This window comes from Semicossyphus pulcher, unplaced genomic scaffold (assembly GCF_022749685.1).
Source record: "Semicossyphus pulcher isolate SPU_LCO1_2020_fin unplaced genomic scaffold, fSemPul1.0.p SCAF_8, whole genome shotgun sequence".
NCBI classification, from domain to species: domain Eukaryota; kingdom Metazoa; phylum Chordata; class Actinopteri; order Labriformes; family Labridae; genus Semicossyphus; species Semicossyphus pulcher.
The window spans coordinates 6,968,462-6,988,424 of record NW_027211759.1 but is presented as its reverse complement, the minus strand read 5'-3'; the positions used below and the strand labels follow the sequence as shown (position 1 = coordinate 6,988,424).

General features: G+C 44.7%; 1 protein-coding gene across 1 annotated transcript; it reads left to right on the top strand.

The window, feature by feature from the left end:
• Positions 1–421: 421 nt before the first annotated feature.
• LOC138612493 (microtubule-associated protein futsch-like) lies at positions 422–18,881 on the top strand. Its single transcript, XM_069685778.1, has 3 exons — positions 422–12,163; positions 12,341–12,573; positions 14,525–18,881. Exons 1-3 carry the CDS (start codon positions 451–453, stop codon positions 14,678–14,680), a joined length of 12,102 nt encoding a protein of 4,033 aa, XP_069541879.1. The 5' UTR covers positions 422–450; the 3' UTR covers positions 14,681–18,881.
• Positions 18,882–19,963: the final 1,082 nt, after the last annotated feature.

Here is a 19,963-nt window from a genome sequence, read left to right as displayed (position 1 = left end):
CCTGGTCTTGAGTGGTCAGAGCTCAGATCACGGTGGCCTTCTCCTTCAAACTGGGGTTTTCACCCACCAGACCTTTTCACGTGTCTTTGCTGATCCTGGGGTGAGTCAAATTGACCTCTTTCAGCAATCTGATGAGAAGTTATCCTGTACTTATATGTGTTAGTATTTAAAATAGTTCAATATGAAGGGATAGGTACATGCTTTGTTGTATCCAAGTTTGTTTTTGATGTCATTACAACACAAGTCTAACCACTTATAACTTACTGACTGCTGTTCATGGGTGTGTCCTTCTGGCAGGTCAGTGACTTACTGGGCACAGCAGCCCCCAAGCAGCAGGCTACACTTACCGTGTCCTGTCGCGGGGAGGTGGGCTGGAGCTCCCTGGGACAGCATCAGACCTTGCGGGAGTTCCTGGACTACAGACTAAACCCTGACCCCGCTCTCCCCAAGATGGAGGGCGTCACTGAGTTCACAGAGTACATCTCTGAGACGGTCGACGTCCCTTCGCCTTTTGACCTCTTGGAGCCACCCACCTCTGGGGGCTTCCTGAAACTGTCCAAGCCATGTTGCTACATCTTTCCCGGCGGACGAGGAGACTCCGCTCTCTTCGCGGTGAATGGCTTCAACATCTTAGTGGATGGAGGCTCTGAACGAAAGTCCTGCTTCTGGAAGCTGGTCCGTCACTTGGACCGCATTGACTCGATTCTGCTCACACACATCGGTGCCGACAATCTCCCAGGTATCAACGGGCTGCTTCAGAGGAAAATAGCAGAACAGGAAGAGGAGCAGTCTCAAGACTCCACCAACTATAATGAATGGATGAAGAACCTGATCTCTCCTGAACTCGGTGTGGTGTTTTTCAACGTGCCAGAGAAGCTGCGCATGCCAGAGTCTAACCTTAAAGTCAAGCGCAGCATTGAAGAGGCCTCCCTGACTTTGCAGTACCTTAACAAACTAGGAATCAAACCGGAGCCTCTCTTTCGAGTGGTCAGCAACACCATTGAGCCCATTACTTTGTTTCACAAGATGGGAGTGGGAAGGTTAGACATGTTTATTCTCAACCCCGTCAAAGACAGCAAAGAGATGCAATTCTTAATGCAGAAGTGGGCTGGCAACAGCAAGGCCAAAACTGGTATTGTGCTGCCAAATGGGAAAGAAGGAGAAATATCCGTTCCCTACCTGACATCTGTTACAGCCCTAGTTGTCTGGCTTCCTGCCAGCCCTACAGAAAAGATCATCAGAGTGCTTTTCCCTGGGAATGCACCACAAAACAAGATCCTGGAGGGGCTAGAAAAATTAAAGCACCTTGACTACTTGCGCTATCCTGTAGCCACACAAAAGGACATTGCCTCAGGAGCTCCTCCCTCTGGTATAAAACAAACCAAATTAAAGCAAAGGACAGACAGTAAAGAGAGTCTAAGGTCGTCCCCGAAGACGACTGCAAAGGTCTCAAAGAAAGAAGCTGAAGGACAGGATGACGTGTCCGCCGCTACGGAGGCAAAGAGCGACTCTGTCAAGGAAAATATATCAGAGAAGACAGAGGAGAAAAAGCCAACTAAAACTATAAAATCCAAAACTGATGTGCCAGAAAAGAAAAAACTCTTGAAAGAAAAAACCTTGAAAAAGCACAGCAAGGAAAGGTTGTCAAAGATGGATGAGAAAAAGGACAAGGAAAAGAAAGAGATCAAGAGAGTGAAGAAAGATGACTCTGCTAAAAAAGATGAAAAGAAAGATGTGAAGTCGAAAGAGGACAAGAAGAAGGACTCTTCCAAGCCTGAGTTGAGGAAAATTACAAAGCCTGACCTCAAACCTCTTACACCGGAAGTCAGAAAGACATTACATAAAGCTAAAGTGTCTAGTAAAGCCAAGACTGGAAAAGTCAAAGCAGCAAAGGCTGAACCTGCTGAACCGAAGAAAGAAGAGCCAAAACCAGAAATTATTCAACCTCAGCCGATCCAGAACGGAGCTGTTGAGGGGATATCCACTTTCTCAACTCCTGAAGACCTCACCAAGGAGTTTGAAGAACTGAAACAAGCTGATACTGTAGCTGAATCAGCAGAGCCATCTGACAGTAATGAGCTGTCATTGGAACCGACATCACAAAGCCTTACCCAAGAGAAGCAGGAAGCACAAGAAACTGTATCTGAAATTCCACCTGGCACAGAGTCTCCAGAAAAGGAGGCGTCGGCCCCAGAAGCTGAAGAAAAGGAGTCGGCACAAGAAAAAGAAATTGAAGCTCAAAAGTTTGAGGATGAGGGAGCAGCATCTCAAGATGAGGAGGAGAGGGAAGAGGAGGCCCCAGCTGCCGAAAAGAAAGCGGAGGAGGAGGTAGAGGAAGATATGGGAATCGGTGAAGAGGAAGATGAATCTAAATGGAAGGAGACACCGGACGACGGGCTTGACACGAAGCATGAGATAGAAGAAATGGAGAAATCAGAACATCTCACAGCCAAGGTTGTGGCAAAACAGGGGCTTCAGATGGAGGAGTTGGAGGAGTTGGAGGAGGCAGTCGAGAAAGCTGAACTGGAGGAGGTAGAAGATTTAGACGTAATAGCAGATGAAGAGATCAAAGTCAAACCTGAAGATGCAGCTGAGGAACAAATGGTCTCTGATATTCAGATTGCAGCCAAAGACCAAGAAGAAGAGGAGGAGGAAGAGGGCTACCTGTCACATGTTGGAGGGGCTACAGCTCCCATAACCTCAGTAGCTCAAGGAGCGGCTGCAGCTGAACCCATCTCCTACATCCAAGACGAGACCATCCCCGGCTACTCTGAGACGGAGCAGACCATCTCTGACGAGGAGATTCACGAGGAGGCAGAGGACAGGATACCACACCTTCAATACGATGTTGGTGCTTACGACATCTCGGTTCCGGATCAGACCGGATCGTTTGTAAACATTCACGGGATGAAGGAGATGCAAGCTGCGGCTATGACCGAGAAAGGCTTCATCCCAGGTGTGCAGGAGCAAGTCTCGGTGTTCACCAACATCATCACAGCTCCTCTGGCAGAAGAGGAGCATGTCTCTTCTGCAACGTCCATCACAGAGTACGACAAAGTATCCTCCTTCCCTACTTCCATCGCCGAGGACCAATCTGTGACGTCGGCCGTGGCACCTACAGCCGAAGAGCCACCCAAAAGCCCCGTTCCCGTGTCCACGTCACCTGACCAAGGCAAAGAGCAGCCGCTGTCTGCAGGAACTCTCTCGCCACCTTCTTTAGAAGACGACAAACAATCCAAGTCTCCATCTGATGACTTACAGCTTCCTGTTGCAGAAGTTAAGGTGGCCGCTAAAGCTCCCGATGCTCCTGATGAGGAGGAGGAAGAAGAAGAGGAGGAAGAGGACCAAACTCCAAATGTTGACATGTCACTTGAGAAACTCCAAGAGGGCTATGCTGCATCTCAACTATTACAGGATAAAGAGAAAGATGTTGAAAAGTTGGCTAGCTCAGTATCAACGGTTTCAGCAACCGCTGAAGACAGTAAACAAATTCATCTACCAGTTGAAGAAGAAAATCTAGATGCAGTTGCACCTAAAGACATTTCATCGGTTGTGCCTACTAGACCTTTTGGATCTGACTCAGTAACTTCAGAGAGTGAAGACCGCTGCTTCAGTCCAGATGATATCACTGTGAAAATGGCCTCCCCTCCACAGTCCGGACCACCGAGTGCAGCTCACTCTCCACTTCGTCAATCACCAGTGGAAGACAAGCTGAAGGACGTCCCTGATTTGGAGCAGCAAACTGAAGACACAACTCAAAAGAAAGATGAAGCAGAAACTGAGGCGCAAAAAGATGACGGCAAACAGAAACCAGATCAGCCTCAAGTGGATGTTTCAGCGTCTTTGGACAAATCACTCGACATAAAAGAGGTCTCAGTGACGAAGGAGCCAGAAAAGGAGACTTCACCAGTAGCAAAAGATGAAGGCAAAGAGGCAGAAACGGTACCCATTGTTGCCGCGTCTTCAACAGAGGTTCAGCCGCCCGTGTCAGAGACGGATTCCCTCCCGCCATCTGCACAAAGTGATGAAGTGGTTGACAAAGGGCTCCAAGAGAAAGAACCTCAAGTGCCTCTTCAAGGTAAATTTCCAGAGAGGGAAAGTGGTTCCCCTGATGATGATGATAACAAGAAAGATGATGACGATGATCATGATGACAAACTTGCCCTTCAAACCGTCAAGGCAGAACAGGCGGAAGAAAAAGATGACACCCCCGATGTCATAAAAATCAAGGATGAGCAGAAACAGGTATCTGACATTTCTGCTGTCGAGTCCACCGCGGATGAGAAAGCAGAGAAGGAAGCAGTAAAGGATGATGATATTAAACCTTTAAAAGAAGAGAAAATTGAAAAGGAAATTGCCGTGAAAGATGAACAGACAGAGCCGGAAAGTCCTGAAGTCAAAACAACAAAAGGTGCAGAGATGGAAATTGTTCCCTCTGAGGCCAAACAAATCAAAGACGAGCAGAAAGATACAAAAGAAGATGACAAGCTTGACCTCAAGACCAAAGACGAGGTTAAGGAGACAGAGGTTGAAGTGTCTGACAGTACGATTTTAAAAGAGGAGGAGAAGAAAGAGACAGAAAAAGTGGATACCATAGATGTTGGCTTTATCGCAACTGAAGAAAAAGAGATTGAAAAAGTCCACACCACAGATATCGAGCCTGTTAAAGAGGACTCGAAGGAGGAGGCAAAGAAGGACGATGTGCCCATTATTGAGCCTACTAAAGATGAGAAGAAAGAAACGTCTGACATCAAAGTGACAGAAGATAAGAAAGAGGACAAAGACATGGAAAAGACAGATGATTCTGCTACCAAGCCCTTTAAAGACGAGCTGAAAGAAAAGGAGGAAGTGGTTGACGTCGCTGTTGCTAAACCCACCAAAGAAGAAGAAATTATTTGCAAGGATGACACGCCTGCTGTAACAAAGACAGAGGACAAGGGGCAAGAGATTTGTAGTGATACTATCTCAACCATCAGTCCTACCAAGACGGAGGAAACAACAGTATCAGTGAGTAAAGATGAGACTCTTTCTGCGAAGCCAACCACGGAGCAAGAAAAAGACAAAGAGACAAGTAAAGAGGATATTTCTGACACCAAAGTCTCCGAGGATCAGGAAGGAGATAAGACAACAAGCAAGGATGATGCTAAAATCTCCAAACCTCCTACAGAAGAAGACATGAAGGACGACACAAGTAAAGATGATACTGCAGCTATAAAACTAACCACGGCAGAAGAAAAAGATCAACTGCCTAGTCAAGAAGATGCTTCTGCTGTTAAACCAGCAGCTGGAGAAGAAAAGGAACAAGAGGAAAGTAAAGATGATACGGCTGAAACAAAACTTACCATGGCAGAGCAAAAAGATCAACTGCCGAGTCACGAAGATGCTTCTGCTGTTAAACCAACAGCTGGAGAAGACAAGGAACAAGAGACAAGTGAAGGTGATACCGCAGCAATAAAACCACCTAGTGTGGAGGAACAGCGTGTGACAGTATGTAAAGATGACGATTTCTCTGACACATCAACCAAGGTAGAAGCAAAAGACATCCTCAAAGAGGCTGTCAAACCCGTCACGGAGGAAGAAAAGGGGCAAGAAACAATCCAAGATAAAGACGTCACTTCTGCCGACAAACCCACCAAGACTGAGGAAGAGGAAGTAATGATGAGTGAAGATATTTCTGCTGTCAAAATATCCAAGGATGAAATGAGCACAAAGGATGACGCTTCCATTTCTAAAACGGCCACGCAAGACGAAACAGAGAAAGAAATCAGCGAAGATATTTCTGTCAAAATCACGGAAGGAGAAAAGGAGAAAGCAGCAGATAAAGAGGAAACTGTAACTGTGAAAGCATCAAAGGAGGAGGATGTCTCTGTTCAAGATCACAGTGATGCTATCGAATACACCAAGGAAGAAACAGATACAGTAGTTAAGGATGAAATTGCTGATATCAAACCTACCAAGGAGGAGGAAAGCAAAGACGGTGTAACACCGCTCGCAGATGAGGAGAAGGTAGAATTGAAAGATGATGCATCCGATGTGAAACTCATCAAGGAGGAGGCAAAAGAAATCCCAAAGGACGATAAAGAAGTTAAGGTAGAAGAGGAAGCGGCAGAAACAGAGAAAGAAAAGAGTGACGCATCTATTAAGGAGCAGAAGGAAAAAGACATAGACGATACTTCTGTTAAAACCACGAAGGATGACAAAGAGGCGGAAAAAGTTGGCATCTCTGACAAACAGGAGGCTAAAGAGGAGTCGAAGGGCGACGTCTCTGACCACAAACCCGTTTTGGATGAAATTAAGGATAAAGACACTGAAAAGGAGAAAGTAATAGACTCAAGTGTTGAGCAGCCCAAAGATGAGAAAGAGTCATCTGAAGTCGAAACCACGAAGGAGGGAATTAAAGATGTCGCCCAACAGGGCAGCTGTGAAGCTGAATCCATCAAACAGGTGACAGAGAAGGAGACGCACACGCTAACAGATAGCACCAAAGATGAGCCAAAGGGGAAAGATGATTCTCCTTCAGAGTCTGAATCTAAGACAGATGATAAAAAAGAGGCAGATCTTCCCGTTTCTCAGACCTTAGAGAAGAAGGAAACTAAAAAGGATATTTGCGACGTCAGTGATGAGCATATACATGAAGAAACCGTGTCTCAGAAGGAGAAGGACACTCTTGGTGCTACATCAACAGAAATGCAGAAAGACATTTCTGCAAGTGAAGACATAAAACCAGCAAAAGATGACATTTGTGTGTCTCCCAGCCAAATGCAGGAAGAGGGCAAGGGACAAGACAAAGAAGCAAAGGTCATTATAAGTCAGGAAGATAAGATGGAGAAAGAAAAGGACGACGCTCATGTTGCTGAGCTGAGCAAAGAACAGAAAATGGAAAAGGAGCAAGAAAAAGAATACACCTATGAAGACATCAAAGATGAAAAGACAAAACCAGAAGATGAAAAGACAATTAAAGAGAAGGACGTGAAATCAGATGAGATCGCTGAAAAGGAAAAGTGCGACTCCTCCGATGCAGACCTCACCAAAGAGGAGAAATGGGAGCGAGAAGAGTTACAAGAGAAAGAGCTGGACAAAGCAACTAAACAACCTGCTCAAGCAGCGCTGGAGGAAGCAGCATCGGCATCCAAGTCAGATTACAAACCTGCGTTTGTGGTTCAGTCCTCTGATGAAGACAGGGAAGATGAAGATGAGGAGGACATTTGTATGGGGGGAGCGGGCTCCAGACCTTTGTCAGTGGAGCCGAGAAAAACAGAACATGACGTCTCCTCTGCGGGTCAGCCGTCTTCCCCAACACTACAGACAAGTGACCAAACTAAACAACCAGTAACACAAAAGATCACAGTGATCATACCAACGCTTACAATGCAGGAACCTTCCATTGATGAAGACATCAAAGAGTTCGGGAAAGAAGAATCCAGACTCTCACCCGAAGCAGGCAAAGATGTGAAAACAGAAATCACACCTGCTCCACTCGCCCAGCCAGAGCCCTCTTTTGATATCGTCACATCAAAGGAGGAGGCGACCTCTGTTCCAAAACAAGAAACGGCCTCTGATATCCCCGCAGGAAAAACAGAGCCAACATTAGACTCAACTGAGAAAAAGCCTGTGTTGTCAACAGTATCAAGCACCGACAGCCAACACAGGAGCAGCACGCTTTCGAGCACCGAGAGCCAGTCCAGTATGGAGGACACACCACAACAAGAGAAACAGATAGTCAGCGCTACAGAAAAGACAAAGGTGGATGAGAAACCAGTAAAGGAAGCAGAGAGGGAGATGGAAGGAGAGCGAGAAGTTGCTTCTCCGGGATTATCGCAGCCTTGCTCTTATTTTGTGCTGGACAAAGATTCTCAGGACGCCGGCCACACTGAAGTTGTGAAATCAGACGCAGCAAAAAAGGAGAGCGTTGAGAAATCGACCTCAGAGAAGGAAACTGTCGGCGAAAGCCTTGAAGACGAAAAGCAAACCGTCGCTGCGTCCAAGTACGATCCGTATGAAAAGCCCATTCCGAAGGATCATGGCTCGGACTCTAGAGAAGAAAGCGAAGTTTCTCTAGGTTTTGATCACACCTTGGATATGGGTATTGATGATAACAGAAGAGCAAGCCAGGCAGAGGCTGGAGGAGCCATGTTCCTCCTGGATGATCAGTACAAAGAAGAGCCTCTGTCCTTCAGTAGAGTAGACTACAGTCCGGTGTCCCTCGCAGAGAGTGAAAGAAGCAGCCACCACAGCCAAAGTGCCTCGCCTACATATGAAGATAGAGAAAAAGGCCAAGAGGAGGAGAGTGAGAGAGAAGAAAGACCGGAAACACCTTATGTTGATAAGAACCTTTCATCCGTGGACACCCAAGATAACAAAATGTCCCTGGCTGCTGAGTCTTATTCTTTCAGTCCCAAAGAGGACAAACCGGAAAAAACAGAGAAGGAGAAAGAGGATATGATGGAAGGTGCTGCAGCAGCTCCTCAAACTGGGGCGACAGGAGAAAGCGATAAGGTTTCTACCACTGCTGCTCCACAATCAACAGGCACATCATTAAGACAAGAAACAACCTCTCCATCATGGAGCCAATCAGATCTCGGTAGCCAAGTTCCGGCTGCTCCTGCAGCCTTTGGAGAGTTGTCAGATAAGGAAACAGAAAAGGAAAAAGAGAAATCTGCTGAGTCGCACAAAGACAAAATGGAGTCCGCTGATTATGAAAGAGACGGATCCCCTTCTGGTCGCCGTTCTCCTGCAGAAAAAGACATTTTACCTCAACAAGCATCACCCTTAGAGAAAGAGGAAGCTTCAAGCGTCTCGAGGACTGAATCTGCGGCCACATATTCAGGACACGATATAGATGATAATGTTCTAGTATCTGACAATAGTCAAATCAGTAGCTCTGCCACTTCTAAATCAACGTTAGACTTTCCTGAAGGAAAAGAGAGCATGATAGATAAAAGGTTACTTGTAGAGGGAGAAGATTTCAATGTTGATGATGATGACGAAGATGAGGAAGAGGAGGAAGAAGAGGAGGTCTCAAGTGACGTAGATGTGGAAAAGGGTGCCCGAGAACAGTCTGAAAAAGAAATGTGCAGACGAGGCTCTGATGATGCTACGTTAGCAGAGGCAGAGGACCTCAAAAAGTCGCCTGACTCAAGCATCCTTAAAGAGGAAACGATTTGTAAACCGACATCTGATGATGCGCCATCTTCTAAAGTCACAGAGACAGACAAGCAGGACTCGAGCAAAAAACCACCTTCTCCTGAAACAACACCCCTTAAAGAAGACGATACAGCCGGCAAGGGAGCCACATCCAAACCTGCTGATACAAGCAGTGAAGATGTTGGTAAAACGATGACGTCACCAGACCCAAGCGCTCACAAAGTGGACGGAAGCTGTTTGACTATATCAGATGCGCCACAACTTCCTGAAACAAAGAAAGCAGAGGAGACAGACAGAAACCTGTTGTCTCCTGCGCCTACCACAAAGAGAAGGTTGTCGTCAGCAGAGGAATTTACTTCCTCTGAAGTACTACAGTCAACAAAAGCTGATCAAGACAAAGTGCCTGTGTCGCCGAGCTATTTGACAAAGGAATCTTCTCCAGCAGTGTCCACAAGCGGTATTGCAGGCGTCTCTTCGCCACCTGACGATTCAGAACCAACGTCCAAGGCTACATGTAGCTCCTCTCCTCCGCTAACAAGTAGCTATGCAGATATTGGACAGAGCAGATCTGTGGGCTATACTGAGCATTTATACAGTGAGAAGAGTCAAGTAGAGTCAAAGGAGGAACCCTCTGTGCTCTCAGATGCCTCCCAACTATCCAAACATAGTGATGAAAAGTATTTAAGTCAAAGACACATCCAGGAAGAAAGTCAAGATGAGAGGCAGACCTCAAATGTAACAACAAAACAGCAGGGAACTACCTCAGCCTGCACGTACACCACCTTAACATACTCAACGTCAACATATTCCTCCACATCGTACAGTTATTCATCCACAGCCTCAACTTCTGCCCCTTTTAGGAAAGACTTCGGAGACAAAGTTGAAACTTTCACAACACATTCAAGGTCTGAGCTACCTCTTGCAAAAGAGGAGCCGTCGTTCAAAACGGAGTCTACAAGCTCCTGCTTTGGAGGATTTCAGAGGGATGAGTACATGGAGGTGACAACAAAACCCGCAACTAAAATCTCCTCACCTAGCCAGTTTGATGAGACCAAACCATCATCTCCAGGCTCGTCTACCACTGCCAAGCAGGCTGAGGATGAAAGCAGTTCTGCAAAGCCTAAAACAGACACAAAGTCAAGCACCGATAGTTTTTATATGTTAGAGACAAGGATTTCAACGTCCTCCACAGCACCACCTCGAGAAAGTTTAGAACCAGTAAAGGTATCAGAGAGTGTATCCACATCAGAGACTTGCTTTGATGTCTCTCCTCTCCAAAGGGCTGACTCCTCTGACAGGGTCTGCCACGGGTCAGTACAAGACGTGGCGCCTGACACACTTGGAATGGAGGACAGCACCCTACCATGTCGTATTGAATGTCAAAAAACCAAAGTGGCTGAGCAAAAAGAGACTTTTTCATCCACAACCGAGTCACCTCTGGCTGAAAGTACAATACAATCCACAGAGAAGACCATTACCGTCACCTCTACGACTGTCGTGTCTAAACCTGACTCGGTAATAGAAACAACTCAACAAACAGCCTCAGTTACATCACTGTGTGATAAAGGAGATAGCAAAACCTCATTTGCCAAAACAGATGTGTCTAAAACAACGGAGGATGAAGAGAAAAAGGAGAAGACACCAGAGGACAAGACAAAAGAAGCTACTGCATCTTTGAAGGAAGATGCGAAGGTGTCGGAAAAAGAAACAAAAGAGGAGAAGACGGAGACTGCTAAGGACGAAGGCAAGCTGAAACCTGAAGAAAAGACATGTAAAGACAGCACAGAGGAGAAGACAGCAGCTGTTCCAAAGCTGAGTGAAAAAGCAGAAGATGGTAAAAAAGAAGAGGAAGAAAGAGAGGAGGGGAAAAGCTTGTTGGAAATGCCAACAGAGAGATTAGAGGTGAGGAGAAGGAGCAGCATATCTGATTGGGAGCTACTACAGAGGCCTGAAGACTACCCAAGTGCCCCTCCCAAAGGTTATGGTGATGATGATGAGGAGGTGGAGGAGGAAGCAATGGAATGGGTAGCCAGTGTCCACAGTACCTCTACTTCTTCCTCAAAAGAAACCTATTACACAGAAACTTCTAGCAAAAGATCTGATCGTCCCTCTGACTTGAACACTGGAGCCACCTCCTCCTCTGCCTCTCATACTGGCTTCTCCTCCTGCGAATATAAACATCGCAAAGGAGAACTGTCGCCGTCGTTCATCAACCCGAGCCCTCATCTGCTCTCGAGTGACGAGGGCGAGGAGGACGGCCACAGTGACCATTCCCAAGAAGGGGACGAGGATGATCAGGAGCAACACTCTGTGAAGAGGAGGTCGCACAAGCAGAGGCGCCACCATCCTCCGAGTCACCACGGAGACTCTGGACAAGGGCCACACCAGCTGCCTGGCGGCATGTCTTCTGGCTTGGCTGTGACGTTAGCTGGAGAGGAAACACCTCCGACATCCGTGAGTGAGTCATTGCCTACACAGTCCGACTCTGACGTGCCTCCAGAAACCGAGGAGTGTCCGTCCATAACAGCCGAAGGAAATCTGGACTCAGACGAAGACGCTGAGCATCTGCCAGTGGACAAATTATCTGCATCTGGAGCTGCAGGAGGTCACCATCCTCCATCACCAAGGGCAGCTCAGAAGACTCACGATCCACTACCTACCCCGATGAAAGACCCTCATCCCCACCCTCCCCACCCAGATGTGTGCATGGTAGATCCAGAGGCTCTTATCAATGACCACAGCAGCACAGAGAAACTTCTTAAAAAGGAGCATAAGACAACCAAGGGCCTTAGGAAGAGCAAACCCAAGTCAGCTTCACCAGCTCGGAAGAATGAAGTCAGGAAGAGGTCCTATACGCCAGTGAAGCAGACTTCCAAGGACTCAGCCTCACCTCGATCTGCCTCACTCAGGAGGAGGGACACAGAACGAAGCTCCAGGATGAATAAGATGTCTGAGACCCACAGCGCTAGGAGTGACATGGGAGGGAAAGGCTTGGTCAATGGTGTCAAGAGCAGTTCAGGTATGTTAACCTCTTCATATGAGGCAGCACAAGTAGAGTTTACCTTCATAACTATTTCTGGGCTGACACAAACTGCCTTCACATCAGATTAAATCAGAAAACAAATTTGATTGCACTTCTGCTCCTTCTACAATCACCCTGTAATGATGATTTGTTTATATTCTTGTTCACTTCCAGCCAACAATTCCCAGAAAACAAGCTCAGTCGTCCCCCCTGGACCACCTGTCTATGTCGACCTGGCTTATGTGCCAAACCACTGCAGTGCAAAGAACGTGGACCAGGAGTTCTTTAAGAGAGTGCGAGCTGCGTACTACGTTGTGAGCGGGAATGACCCAGGCAGCGGAGAGCCCAGTCGTGGAGTTCTCGACGCCCTGCTGGAGGGCAAAGCTCAGTGGGGCTCCAATTTACAGGTATTTACCTGCTGTCTTCGTCATAATTTCACCTACTGTGCGCTTTCAAGTTTTCCCAAAGTTACTGACTGACTGAGAGGCTGGCTACAGGTCCTCATGCCTAAATGACATTAAAGGTCAAGCTCAGGAGCACAGGCTTAACATTGGTGTTGAGGCTGAGGTAGTCAAGAAGATTGTCCAACCTGGGATACAGAAGGAACATTGCCGATTCCTTCCATGCCGTGGAACAGTGGATCAGGGTTTTACCATTGCAACGTTACTGTTGTAGAATTTCTCATACCCAGGTTAACTCATCATTGGAAGGAAGATACTCTTAACAGGAGAGTTGACACGTCTTAAGTGTTTCTCTGCGGCAAGTCCCCTCAATTCTGAAGGCTCGTGCTCAGTTCTTTTAACCTGCAGTGTACCGTGGCTGTAATAGACTTACTGACCACATCTGGTCACAGACATCAACTAAGTACAGGTAACGACAGTCATCTGCGCCCCCCCCTTTGACCTTAAGCGTCACTCTTTACTCAGAAAGGGCTAGCCAGGGCAGCTTGGGGGCAAAATACTTAAGAGAGGAGCCGAAGCTGTCCTTGCTACTGTGTTTTGCAATTCACCGGCCTGACATGACCCAGCAGTAGTGGAGCTCGGGTAACAGAGGTTCCTTGTTGTCTTAAATACCTCATCAGGTATAAGGGGGGAGTTTATCAAGTCTACATGTGTTTTTGGCCTATGACCACTTCCCATAGGGATCCTTTGGGGGGTAGGGCCACTGCTACGAGCCACCTGGTTCTTAAATAACAAAAGTGAGAGCTGTGTCTGTATCCTCGGAACAAACACAAACATGTTTTCAGTGTTGGCCTCTGCCGCCAGGGTTGTTCCTGGACACTGATTCTGTGTAGGATGTATTTGTTATTTTCATCTGTTTGCAGATGATGTGGTTCTGTTTGTGTAATCAGACTGTTACATTCGAGTATCTAAGATATCCAAGTATCTGGTACAGAGTCAGCAGCGATTCAGGCATTCAGGTACCTCACCTATTGTCATGAGCTTGGGGCAGTGACCTCAAGATTGAGATTGCGGAGACAAGTGGCCTTAATGAGATTCCTCAGCAGGGTTGCTGAGCTGAGCCTTTGAGATTGGGGTAAGGAGCTCTGAGTAGAACCACTGCTCCTTTGCCGGGAAAGAGCAATCTGAGATGGTTCGGACATCTGAAAAGGATGCCTCCCGTGGGCCTTCCTTTTTAGGGTTTACCGGGCACGCTCAAGGGATTACATATCTCATCTGGCCTGGGAATGCCAAGAGATGGCCAGGAGGAGGGAAACGTTGCTGGGGAAAGGGGTTTTTGGAATGCCTTGCTTAGCCTGCTGCCACTGCAAGTGGAGCGGATAAGCCAAAGAAAATGCATTTTCTAGATAGATGGATGGATTAATGAAAGCTGCAAATACTTTCTTCCCCTGGAAAAAGTTCAATGCTTTAGCTAGACCTTGATTAAACTTTCATTTAAAAATACAAGTTGTTTATGAAACTAAATGGGTCCTAAATATAACTATAATGAGTCCTAATGGTCATTACTACTTAGTAGATATCATCATCAAAAACTGAAGACATGTTCTTACAGGAATGTTCTGACATTCTGTGAAAAACACTTATTCAGTTAGGCCATTAAACATTCCTTCACATAACCACAACTTGTCTTTGTGACCTTTGTTTTGTGAACCGATCAAACAAACAAGATGTAACCTTAAGTAAATAACTTAATGTGCTTAAGAGGTACTGACCATAGGCTAATTTTGTTGTCTTTGGTCAGAGCCAGGTCGGCTGTTTGCCTTCATTACTAGACTTTAAACTCAGGTAAACTAAGCAAGGCAAAGTTAGTTTTTTTAAAGTTATGGCTGATGTCTTTTCTCCGTCCCTTCCTCACACAGTCTCCCTTCTCATTTTGTTTTCCCTCTGTCCTGGCCAGGTGACTCTTATCCCAACCCATGACACGGAGGTGACCCGGGAATGGTACCAGCAGACCCACGAGAAGCAGCAGGATCTAAACATCATGGTTCTGGCCTCCAGCAGCACCGTAGTTATGCAGGATGAGTCCTTCCCTGCCTGCAAGATCGAATTTTGAGCTTCATGAGCCGTGCTGTGCTCTCCCCCCTCCCCTCCCAACCCTCCCCCCTCCCTGTCATCTGTCCTCACTGGAGGTAAAGCGAGAGCGAACAGCACTCTCGCGGCTTCTTCAAAGCTTCTCGCTCGCTCATGGTATCAGTCTCAAACGCATTTGCTGCAGCCCTCAATACACTAGTTTATGTTAGCTGAGATTAAAGTCAGAACTCTGGGTTTGTGCTCTGTGTGACAGTGTGGGGTTATCTTGCAAATAATAACCTACGTTTATGTTTGTTTTTTCTGCGAGTTACCTGTTTGCCCTCACACATCTATTATACTAGCACCAATAGTACAAAAAAAATCATTTGAATAACATAATTACTCTTAAAAGCTTCCTTTGCCGCATACGTAATAACAAATACCCATCGTTATCTCAAAAACTCCACAGTTAAGCTCCTGATTAGTAAAGGGTAGTTCTGAAACGGTTGCCTATTATCATAATAAAATCTGAAATGTAATTATTGGGAAGTGGGGAGTCCAAAACAAGTGCCAAAACACTGTTGAAGACGTCATATTTCTCGAAAATGTCTCCTAAATTCATCATTGATCAATTATTTCTTTATACAGTGTTTTATAAGAGTTGAAATGTTGCGTATGTTTCTTCATTTGAAGCTTTTTTTTTCCATCTGTGCACATGACGAAACCCATCCAGTGCAGTTCTGCTCACGCAACAGTAGTTTTTGGAATAACTCAATAGAGACATAAATTGATGTTATGTAAAAAAACAAAAAAACATATTCCTTCTTGTCATTTTGTGATGAAGTTTTAGGGGGTGCCTAAAGTCGCCACTGTTTGAAATCTTTCTCTTTCGGCTTTCACAGCTTTGCTGGTGCATGATGCTTGCAATTTAGCTCAGACTCTGTCAGAACTGCATAGGGTTAATCCTTTGTTTAGCCAGCCTTCAAGTGTGGAATGCAGTTTAGTGCAGATAGGTTACTACACTGTTTGGCTGTCTACGCTCAAGTGAATACAATAGGCGCCAGGCAAAGGGACGACGTTTGTACACTAATCATATCTCTGCTGGATGTAACGGTTCCTCTTTCAGTCTTATCATGGTCTTTGTTGGTTGTATGTACTCCAGTATACATATAAGGTTAATGTTTCTATATCAATACAGAGGTTATGTTGACTAAATTATATATTTTGTGATGACGCAGCAAATTATGATCCTGAGGCGAATGTTTTTTGAGAAGGTTAAATTAGCATTTTTGTCATTTCCTCCTGTTCAGCTACATTTTACCGTCTCCGTCTCTGACATCACAAAGCGATGGAAAAATACAAGCAGTGACCTGTGACAAATGTAGCAATGGAAGCTTGACTGCTCGTCCCCTCAGAGGGAACGCAATATTTATATTTATCAAGGAAGAAAATAATGATGTGAGGTGTGTTACAGGAGGCTTCTTTCACGTGCCTTTAGCTTGCTGGTTTTGGAGCGAGGGGGGTATTCAAAGGACATGTCAGCCATTTTGAAGCAGAGCCAGGGTAAATTCAAAGAAACCAAATGCAGGACTTTGAAACCGAGGACCAATCAGTTCATACAGTAAACGCACAAACCTTATCCACACCCAGGATAGTCTCAAATAGTAATACAAACTTTGGTAATACCTTCGGAGCTGTAGACTCCAATTAAGCATTAATTCCACATTCTGGAACGCCACTGTCAAACCAATGTGAATGTCTTCGAGCAAAGTATTGCACCAAATAGGAATGTACTTTAAAGCGGTGTGAGAGTTGGATTTTTGTTTGCAGTTGCGAGTAAGAGAAGTAGCAGAGATTAGATTGTATAAAAATATATATAAATATAGGAAATGTACAAAACGTTTCTCCCGACTGAGCAACAGCTTAATATAAAGCAATTACCTAATCTTAATCCCAGAGTAATGTGTACAGAGAGCATGAATGTGAATGATTACGACTGTACTGGAAGCAGTTATAAAGTAGGAATGTTTATGAAGTCGTTCTTGTGTGCGAGTATACGACACGCACAGAGTAGCTGTTTTTATAACAGAGCATGGATCAGCGAGTGTGAGAGGTATTTTTGTTAGTTCACAGACAGACTGGAGAGAATGCACATATGCACACGTTAACTTTACTAGTGGCCGAGTTATATTTCTTAATTTATACTTTAATTTTTCTTTGCGATCCATTCTGGTTTGTTTTTTCTAAACCTGTGCTGCAAAGTTAATTTAATTCTGATTATTTTTTTGTTTTGGTCAAAATAAGAAGTACATATCTGCCGAGATGGCTCCTCGCAAGCTTGTTAGTTTTGCTTTGTTGTGTTGTTTTGATTTGAGGCTTGGGGGCAGGTTTGGCAGGCTGGACGAGATACTTTGTTTGAGTGTCCGATGACAGATTGATTGACAGGAAGTTGCAAACTAAAAGCAGGGAGGATCCTCTGCTCGCTCACTATTGAATTCCCTTCTCTGATGGTAAATCCACAGAAGACATGTGGTCAGTCTGTGCCAGCCTGGGACCAGTGCCATTTCCCTCCCCTTGCTCACACCTAAGTTCAAACCTTATCTTTTAAAGCCTCTGTGCTCCGTCTCTGCCCGGCCTCCCTCAGCTTCAAATCAAAGATTCACAAGGTTGCCGCTGAATGTTATTTTTCTAAGCATTATACTTTCCCATTATGCACTGTTTAAGAGGCAGACATTGCTTTTTTTAACCCACTTGGGAAGAGTTCGATGCAGGGTCTATATTAAACAGCTGGGAACGCACAAGTACACACACCCTCGTCTAGAGGGGTGTTTATTAACTGAAGGCCAGATTACGACGTGCACACGATCAAATTGACTCCCTTGTAAACAGTTTATGAGTGTTTGTAAGCCGATCAGTCCCTTTCAGCCCTTCTTCGACGCTGTCTGGAAATGTGTCCAAAGAGACAGGAAGAAGCTTTTTCAGTGTATGGTCAGATTTTGTGGATGGTCGGAAATGTTGTATGATGTCTTTGAATAATGTTTTTAAGTTGGCAGATTCCAAATAGCCCGGCTTTGAGATTTTTCCTCTCAAGGCGTCAGCAGACCGCTGTGAATCGCTCAATACTGAACTGTGTGACCGCACAGAAGCTGAATGCACTATACAGGAGATCTATTTTTCTGAATGTAGAGTTGGTACTACCATGCGAATGCTGCTGGATCAAAACAAGTGATAAAAAAAAAAGAATAAATAAATAACAAAAAAAAAAAAGGAAACACCCTCACAAACCTAGACAGAAATAAACCTTAGGGAGCACATGGAGTGGGCGGACACTGACCTCTGTCATTTCAGGGACGGTTCTGTCCCCGAGGAGGAGACGAGTGTGACTTTTGACGAGTCAGAGAGCAACAGAGATCCCACAACAAACAGACCAACAGTAACACAAAAATAGTACTAACTGCAGCTGCAACTTTTCCTGAATATGACTTGAAACACACGCAGACTCAAAAAACCATCAGTAAAACTACACTGAAGCTACATGTACGCGTATGTACTGTACACAGACGTGTAAATATCGCTCTGGAGAAAAAAAAGAACAAACCTGAAAGATAAAACAAACGGTCCTCTTCTTGTGATACCTGTTCATTTTAGCTGACTTTAGTGACAGTACGATACAAACTGCTAACTCCTCAAAGTGAAACAAACGCAGACAAGATACAGAAAGAAAAAAAAAGTGCATCTTTCAGTTTAATTTCATCGCCATACCTGCATTTAAATGAAGATATCATTTGATCACACTATGGTGTCATCTGTCCATCCAATCTATCTGCATGTGATTTATTTAGTTATAATCCTGAATGTAATTGTTTAACATGGAAATAATAATAATAATAAAAAATACAATGCTATTTTAAAGAGATATATTTGAAAAAAAAGCTAATTGTCTTAACTGGTACTGAAATGACCTACAGTAATATAATACTGGGCTGTGCTTTTATTGTTTGCCCTATTAACATGTTGTTAAGAAGACGCTGTATTGGTAGTTCTGTTCGATTCTCTCTCTCTCTCTCTATCTCTCTCTCTCTCTTTTGCATTGTATTAATCTTAGTTATGTTTTTCTTCCTCAGTGCAATATTCAATATCTCTCTGTCTCTTTAAATCTAACTGGTAAAACTAGAACTACTGCAGATTCATTGTAAAAGGGAAACAGCCTGGTGATCATCAATTAAAGTACATTAAAATCTAAATGTGTGCCGTGTGTGTGTTTTGTTTGTCTCTGATCAGCTCCAGCTCATCTTTTAAGACATATAAAATGCTCTGCTTGAAATAATAAATTGTGTCTGATATGTTTTTTTCGGCAAAATATGTTGATATCCTCCCGAGGCATCTCCTCCTTCTCCCTCATTAAAAATTCATGAATCTGCATAGGCCCCGCCCACTATGCAAATGTACAACCGCCCGTTCCGTCGCGACAACAAACCACATCTCTGCCGTCGTTTAGTGGCAACTTGTTAAAACTTCGCGAGCTTGAAATTTAGTAATTAGAAGTAGTAACATTAACGTTAGCAGCGTTACTTTTGGCAGCTATTTTAGATTTAGTCTTAGTCTTAATCTTCAGACGAAAATGTTTATAGTTTTAGTCACATTTTAGTCATTTTCACTCTTTATAGTTTAAGTCAAGTTTTAGTCGACGAAAACTCAAAACATTTTAGTCATAACAATTTCTTGAGACACACACATACGCATTCTGAATGTCTGACAGCCACCGCTAACATTTTAGTCCCGTCTCGTGTCATTAATGAAAACAAAACATTCGTTTTTATTATCAACAATCTATTTTTAGCTCGTCAACGTCTCGTCTTCGTCATGGAAAATAGATCGTAGACGAACATTTTTTGTTATTATTTTTGTTAACGAAATTAACATTGAACAGTAGTAGTCAGTAGTGAGTTTGTAAACATTACGATGACGGTTACAGCTGGCTCGCACATCGCCGAAGTGGCCACCATAGGTTACACATAATGATATGCATAGCGTCACCCCGTCCATTAACGGGATTGGCTCCTTAGGTTTGTGACGTCTCAAACCTGCCAATCTGAAAACGTGTTGTTCAGCCTGTCCTTGGTACACTGCAGTTTAAAAGCAGACAGGCCCAGACATGGAGATGACTGCTGATGTTGTCCCTGATGTGTCTTGTAGCACATGAGAAACACCACATGGAGATGTTTACAAGGTTCAACACTTGATTTTCACTGGAGGGGGGCTTTAAAATAATTACTGTAAAGCTGTGAAGTCACTTTAAAAAAACATTTTGAAAACCAATTCATTG

What these genes read in the sequence shown, in the direction of transcription:
- LOC138612493 (XM_069685778.1), top strand. Translation starts at nt 451, where the DNA reads ATGGAGGGCGTCACTGAGTTCACAGAGTACATCTCTGAGACGGTCGAC. An exon ending in TGGTGTCAAGAGCAGTTCAG is followed by an intron (nt 12,164 to 12,340) that starts GTATGTTAACCT and finishes GTTCACTTCCAG; the next exon opens with CCAACAATTCCCAGAAAACA. An exon ending in AGTGGGGCTCCAATTTACAG is followed by an intron (nt 12,574 to 14,524) that starts GTATTTACCTGC and finishes TGTCCTGGCCAG; the next exon opens with GTGACTCTTATCCCAACCCA.